The sequence below is a fragment of the Rhinoraja longicauda genome, chromosome 7 (assembly GCF_053455715.1).
Source record: "Rhinoraja longicauda isolate Sanriku21f chromosome 7, sRhiLon1.1, whole genome shotgun sequence".
NCBI lineage: Eukaryota > Metazoa > Chordata > Chondrichthyes > Rajiformes > Arhynchobatidae > Rhinoraja > Rhinoraja longicauda.
In genome coordinates, this window is record NC_135959.1 from 321,867 (window position 1) to 328,912 (window position 7,046).

At 58.4% G+C, this 7,046-nt stretch overlaps 1 protein-coding gene across 1 annotated transcript; it reads right to left on the reverse strand.

The window, feature by feature from the left end:
• Positions 1-1,046: 1,046 nt before the first annotated feature.
• Positions 1,047-7,027, reverse strand: timm10b (translocase of inner mitochondrial membrane 10 homolog B (yeast)). Its single transcript, XM_078402934.1, has 3 exons — positions 6,938-7,027; positions 3,969-4,064; positions 1,047-1,676 (listed from the first exon to the last, which is right to left on the reverse strand). The coding sequence occupies exons 1-3, from the start codon at positions 6,989-6,991 to the stop codon at positions 1,485-1,487; spliced, it is 342 nt and encodes a 113-aa protein (XP_078259060.1). The 5' UTR covers positions 6,992-7,027; the 3' UTR covers positions 1,047-1,484.
• Between the last annotated feature and the right edge of the window lie 19 nt (positions 7,028-7,046).

A 7,046-nucleotide genomic window follows, 5' to 3' on the forward strand; every position in this document is an offset into this window, starting at 1 on the left:
CAGACCCCTCAGTGTGGACACAGACCCCCTCAGTGTGGATACAACCCCTTCAGTGTGGACACAACCCCTCAGTGTGGACACAGACCCCCTCAGTGTGGACACAGACCCCCTCAGTGTGGACACAGCCCCCTCAGTATAGACACAGACCCCCTCAGTGTGGATACAGACCCCTCAGTGTGGACACAGACCCCCTCAGTGTGGATAGACCCCTCAGTGTGGACACAACCCCTTCAGTGTGGACACAGATCCCCTCAGTGTGGACACAGGTCCCCTCAGTGTGGACACAGAGCGATACAGTGTGGACACAGACCCCCTGTGTGGACACAACCCCTTCAGTGTGGACACAGGTCCCCTCAGTGTGGACACAGGTCCCCTCAGTGTGGACACAGGTCCCCTCAGTGTGGACACAGAGCGATACAGTGTGGAAACAGCCCCTTCAGTGTGGACACAGTCCCTTCAGCCCAACTTGCCCACACCGGCCAACATGTCCCAGCTACTCGTCCCCACCAGCCTGCGCTTGGTCCATGTCCTCCAAACCTGTCCTATGCATATTCCTTGTATCTCCATTATCAAACACTTGATTAACCTGAGCTTCTCTGAACGCTAATCGGCACCACCCTTCAGAATTTCCCCCAATAAATCTTTTCCCCCTTCACCTGAAACCTATGGCCTCTGGTACTCGATTCACCTACTCTGGGCAAAAGACATGCGTGCATCTACCCGACCAGTTCACTCATGATTTTATACACCTCCATAAGATCATCCCTCATCCTCCTGGGCTCCAGGGAATAGTCTGCCCAACCTCTCCCTGTAGCTCAGGCCCTCAACTCCTGGCAACATTCTTGTATATCTTCTCTGAACCCTTTCCAGCTGGACAACCTCTCTGGAGGATATGTGGTGGATATGTGGTGGTTCAGGCCAGGACCCTTCCTTCTTCAGCCTGATTATCTCATTGATTATTGTACATTTGCCAGTGTGTTTCTGTGTTACTGGCCCAGGGAAGGTGCAGCAAGTAAAAATATCACTTGTGTTGAGGAGACAGACGACAATTAGACACTCTTAACTGTCTGGAAACTTTAATCCGCTCTCCGCTGTGTGTGCTCAGTGTTTATTGTTCAGTGGCTGCTGTGTGTCTGCACCCTCAGTCTGGGCAGTTTGCCAGTACAGTCAGGCCCACATCACTCTGGGCTGTACTCTGCCCCACCGTGAACCTGCTGCAGCCCACTGGCCACTGGGCAGGGCGTGGTGGGCAGGGCGTGGTGGGCAGGGCCAGGGGCAGTGCGTGGGCAGTGCGGCCACTGGGCAGGTCAGGGGCAGTGCGGCCACTGGGCAGGGCGTGGGCAGTGTTCCCAGAGGGAGAGTGGAGTGCGAGAGTCCGTTGGCACCAAGTCTCTCTGGACCGCCGGTCAGCCGCCACTGGCCACGACCCAGCGCGGCGCGGCGATGTCCTGCCCTCGTCACTGATTGCTCCCACGTGTGACCGGTCACTCTGCTCCACTCGCCACCTCCAGGCTGGGGGCCGGGGCCACAGGGGCCGCAGGAGCCTCCGCCGCCGCTCTCCGCTCGTACTCCGCCAGCCGCTTCTGCACGATGGCCGGCATCAGCTGCACGTACGCACTCATCAGCCGGTGGTTGGTGCGGATCAGCTTCCCCGCACACCCAGTGATGCAGCTCTCCTGCAAACAGCAGCAGTGTTAAACGCAGCCCGGGACTGCACTGCCCGCACGCACCCCCCAACCCCCCTCACCCGCACCCCCCCTCCCCGTCACACACACCCCCAGCTTCCCCGCACACCCAGTGATGCAGCTCTCCTGCAGACAGCAGCAGTGTTAATTAAACCCAGCCCGGGACTGTCCGCACACACGCCCCCCCAACCCCCCTCACCACCCCCTCCCCCGCACCCCCCCCTCCCCGTCACACACACCCCCCCCCCCCTCCCCGTCACACACACCCCCAGCTTCCCCGCACACCCAGTGATGCAGCTCTCCTGCAGACAGCAACAGTGTTAAACCCGGCGCAGGACTGGGCTCACACACACCCCCCCAACCCCCCTCACTGTCAGACAGCCCCTCCCCCTCACACCCCCCCCTCACCTTCACACCCCCCTGTCACACCCCCCTCCCCCTCACACCCCCCTCCCTGTACCACCCCCCTGCCCTCACACCCCGTTCGTCCTTGTGTCTGTGCCTGTGTATGTGTCTGTGCGTTCTTGTGTCTGTGTCTATGTATGTGTGTGTCTACGTGTCTGTGCGTCTGTGTGTCTACGTGTGTGTGTCTACGTGTCTGTGTGTCTACGTGTCTGTGTGTCTACGTGTCTGTGTGTCTACGTGTCTGTGTGTCTACGTGTCTGTGTGTCTACGTGTCTGTGTGTCTACGTGTCTGTGTGTCTACGTGTCTGTGTGTCTGTGCGTCTGTGTGTCTACGTGTGTGTGTCTACGTGTCTGTGTGTCTACGTGTCTGTGTGTCTACGTGTCTGTGTGTCTACGTGTCTGTGTGTCTACGTGTGTGTGTCTACGTGTCTGTGTGTCTACGTGTCTGTGTGTCTACGTGTCTGTGTGTCTACGTGTCTAATCGTCTGTGCGTCTGTGACTCAGACCTATTTCTCCTCTCCCCATCCATTCCTTACTCTGGCTTCGCAATTCACAACAGTTCACACAAACCCACCTCCGTTCCATTGATTCCATCTACACCTCACGCTGCCTTGGCAAGGCCAGCAGCATCATCAAGGACCAGTCTCCCCTCTCTCATTGGGCAAGAAGTACAGGAGTGTGAAAACGCACACCTCCAGATTCAGGGACAGTTTCTTCCCGGCTGTTCCCAGAACCAGGGGCCACAGTTTAAGAATAAGGGGTCGGCCATTTAGAACGGAGATGAGGAAAATCCTTTTCAGTCAGAGAGTTGTAAATCTGTGGAATTCTCTGCCTCAGAAGGCAGTGGAGGCCAAGTCTCTGAATGTATTCAAGAGAGAGGTAGATAGAGCTCTTAAGGATAGCCTACTCCTGCACCTATTGTCTATTGTTATCAGGCAACTGAACCGTCCTACCACAACCAGAGAGCAGTGCTGAATTACTGTCTATATCTTTGATGACCCTCGGACTATCCTTGATCGGACTTTGCTGACTTTACCTTGCACTAAACGTTATTCCCTTACCATGTATCTGTGCACTGTAAATGGGTCGATTGTAATCATGTATTGTCTTTCTGCTGACTAGTCAGCACGCAACAAAAAGCTTTTCACTCGGTACATGTGACAATAAACTAAACTTTTAAGAAACAGTTAGACAGGTACATACATAGGACAGGTTTGGAGCGATATGGATCAAACGCGAGCAGGTGGGACTAGTGTAGCTGGGACATGTTGGCCGGTGTGGGCAAGTTGGGCCAAAGGGCCTGTTTCCACACTGTATCACTGTATGACTCGAAACTGAATGTTAAAAAAAAACAGAACTCTTCACCATCTCAGTCTCACCATCTGTTTTTCTATCTCTGGTCCACTCATCTACCTATCAAACTCCATCCTATGTTCCCCTATCACCTGCCACACTTTGTCCTGTCTCCCCCCCCCCACTATCAGTCAGAAGGGTCTTAACCCAAAACATCACCTATCCATGTTTACTGTTACTGCCTGGCCCACTGTTACTCCAGCACTTTGTGTCTTTTTATGTAAACCAGCATCTGCAGTTGCTTGTATCTCACTCACATGGTTAAACAGTAATGATGTATCCTTAATGTTTTATGCTTATTCTTAATTGTTTACTGTATGTTCGTGTTGTTACTTGCGAGCGGAGCACCAAGGCACATTCCTTGAATGTGCACATACTTGGCCAATAAACGTGTTCATTCATCATTCATTCACGTGCAGACGGATGTGGTTAAAGTGGCACCACAGTAAGCAGAGCCACGATGGGCAGAAGGGCCTGTCCCAGTGGCGACGGTTGGATGTCAGTGTGAGGGGGTGGGGTCGTTACCTCGATCTGAGTGAGGCTTCTGTAGTTCAGGTTGGTCACACATTTATTGAAGCAGCTTTCTGTCATCTTGTTGTAAACCAGTAGGAAATCCCGCAGCTGGGGGCAACGGAACGAGAGTTACTGCTGAGTGGGGGATGGGAGGGGGGGAGGGTAGGGGAAATGGGAGGAGGGTGGGGGAAATGGGAGGGGGGATGGGGAAATGGTGGGGGGGAATTGGAGGGGGTGAATGGGATGGGGGAAATGGGAGGGGGGAAATGGCGGGGGGGCATTGGGAGGGGGATGGGGAAATGGCGGGTGGGGGGGAATGGGGGTGAAATGGGAGGGGGGATGGGGAAATGGGAGGGGGGATGGGGGAAATGGCAGGGGGAGGAATTGGAGGGGGGTGAATGGGATGGGGGTGGGGGAAATAGGAGGGGGGGGTGGGGGAAATGGGAAGGGGTGGGGGGAAGAGGGAAGAATGAAGCAGAGGAGGAATGCGTGGTCATGGTAAAGTTTAGTTGAGAGAAATAAAGCAGAAACAGACACTTGGGCCCACCAAGTCCACGCTGACCAGCGGTCACCCAGTACACTAATGCAGTCCCACACACTCTAGGGACAGTTTAAAACCTGTACTATCCCCCAGGGTGTCTGACTTTCACACCGCTCTCTTTCTCTTTCTCCCCATCTTTTACACCCTTTCCTTCTCTCCCAGTTCTCCCTCTTCCTCCCATCCTTAGTCGTCTCTTTCTCCCCAACTCCATCTTGCCCCAATCTCTTGTTTTGAAGACCTCCACTTCTCTTTCCTTGCATCTCTTCCCCTTCCCTCCATCCATTGGTCCTTCTATAACCACCGTCCCCTCCCCCTCCTCTACCCCATTATAACATCTCTTTCCTTCCCTTACAGCTCCATCTTCCCTCCCTCTCATTCCAACCCTCCCTTTATCCAACCCTCCATCGCAGTGCCCTCCCATATCCCTCAATGCCCACCCTATTTCCCTCTCCCTCCAGGCCATTCCCATCACTCATCCTCCCCCTCTATTTGCCTCATTTCATACTTATCCCACTTCCCTCCCTTGTCTCCCCAACCCCCCCATCCGCCCCTGTACCCTGCTGTCCCTTTCCCTTCTCCTCTGTTCCCTAAAGGCTTGGATAGTGGATGTGGAGAGGAAAAAAACTTGCAGATCAGTCTGAAGAAGGGTCTCAACCTGAAATGTCACCCATTCCTTCTCTCCCGAGATGCTGCCTGTCCCGCTGAGTTACTCCAGCACTCTGTGAAATGTCACCTATCCATGTTCTCCACAGATGCTGCCTGACCCGCTGAGTTACTCCAGCACTCTGTGCCCACCTTGGATGTGGAGAGGATGTTTCCACTAGTGGGAGAGTCTAGGACTAGAGGGCACAGCCTCAGAATTAAAGGACGTTCTTTTAGGAAGGAGATGAGGAAAAATTTCTTTAGTCAGAGGGTGGTGAATCTTTGGGATTCTTTGCCACAGACGGCTGTGGAGGCCAAGTCAGTTTTTAAAGCAGAGATAGATAGATTGTTGATCAATGCGGGTGTCAGGGGTTATGGGGAGAAGGCAGGAGAATGGGGTTAGGAGGGAGAGATAGATCAGCCATCATTGAATGGTGGAGGGGACTTGATGGGCCGAATGGCCTAATTCTACTCCTATCACCGATGACCTTCCAGTTCCATCCCCCTCCCCCAATCCCTTCTCCACCGATCAAATCCTCCACTCCTCGTCCCCTCCCCATCTGGGTTCCCCTGTCCCCCCCTGTGTCCCCCCTCCCCCCCTGTGTCTGTCCCCCTCCCCATCTGGGTTCTCCTGTCCCCCCCTGTGTCCCCCCTCCCCATCCGTCACCCTTCCACAACTCTCTCTCGCCTTTTGTTTGCTCCCCACCTCTAATCTCAGCATCCCGGTTCCCATCCCCCCCCCCCCCCCTCCCCCCAAAACTCTCACCCCCTCCTCCCACATTATCGCTCCCTCTTCCCCCCCTCACACACATTCTCCCTCTTATCCCCTTTCCCCCTTCCCCCCTCCCCCCTGTGTCCCCTCCCCCCCCTGTGTGTGTCCCCCCCCTGTGTGTCCCCCCCCCTGTGTCCCCTCCCCCTCTGTGTCCCCCCCCCCCCTGTGTCCCCCCCCCCTGTGTGTCCCCCCCCCCTGTGTCCCCTCCCCCTCTGTGTCCCCCCCCCCCCGTGTCCCCCCCCCCCCGTGTCCCCCCCCCCTGTGTGTCCCCCCCCCTCTGTGTCCCCCCCCCCTGTGTCCCCCCCCCCCCTGTGTCCCCCCCCCCCCCTGTGTCCCCCCCCCCCTGTGTCCCCCCCCCCCCTGTGTCCCCCCTCCCCCCTGTGTCCCCCCCCCCCTGTGTCCCCCCCCCCCCTGTGTCCCCCCCCCCCCCCTGTGTCCCCCCCCCCCCCTGTGTCCCCCCCCCCCCCTGTGTCCCCCCCCCCCCTGTGTCCCCCCTCCCCCCTGTGTCCCCTCCCCCCCTGTGTCCCCCCCCCCCCTGTGTCGTCCCCCCCCTGTGTCCCCCCCCCCCCCCCTGTGTCCCCCCCCCCCTGTGTCGTCCCCCCCCCCTGTGTCCCCCCCCCCCCTGTGTCCCCCCCCCCTGTGTCCCCCCCCCCCTGTGTCCCCCCCCCCCCCTGTGTCCCCCCCCCCCCTGTGTCCCCCCCCCCCCTGTGTCCCCCCCCCCCCCTGTGTCCCCCCCCCCCCCTGTGTCCCCCCCCCCCCCTGTGTCCCCCCCCCCCCTGTGTCCCCCCTCCCCCCTGTGTCCCCTCCCCCCCTGTGTCCCCCCCCCCCCTGTGTCCCCCCCCCCCCCTGTGTCCCCCCCCCCCCCCCTGTGTCCCCCCCCCCCTGTGTCCCCCCCCCCCCCTGTGTCCCCCCCCCCCCCTGTGTCCCCCCCCCCCCCTGTGTCCCCCCCCCCCCTGTGTCCCCCCTCCCCCCTGTGTCCCCTCCCCCCCTGTGTCCCCCCCCCCCCTGTGTCCCCCCCCCCCTCACGTTGCGCAGCTGCTGCACTTCTTGTTGTTGCTGCGGGTTTCCGGGCGCCGCCATGCCGCCGCCGTGACCTCTGCCCTTTGCTGCGGGGTTTCCGGCTGACCCCGCTGAC

Excerpts from the sequence above, each read along its gene's own strand:
- timm10b (XM_078402934.1), bottom strand. The coding sequence starts at position 6,991 with ATGGCGGCGCCCGGAAACCCGCAGCAACAACAAGAAGTGCAGCAGCTG. Across the intron at positions 4,065-6,937 it reads AAGTGCAGCAGCTGCGCAAC|CTGCGGGATTTCCTACTGGT; the intron begins GTGAGGGGGGGG and ends CGTTGCCCCCAG. Across the intron at positions 1,677-3,968 it reads GAAGCCTCACTCAGATCGAG|GAGAGCTGCATCACTGGGTG; the intron begins GTAACGACCCCA and ends TGCTGTTTGCAG.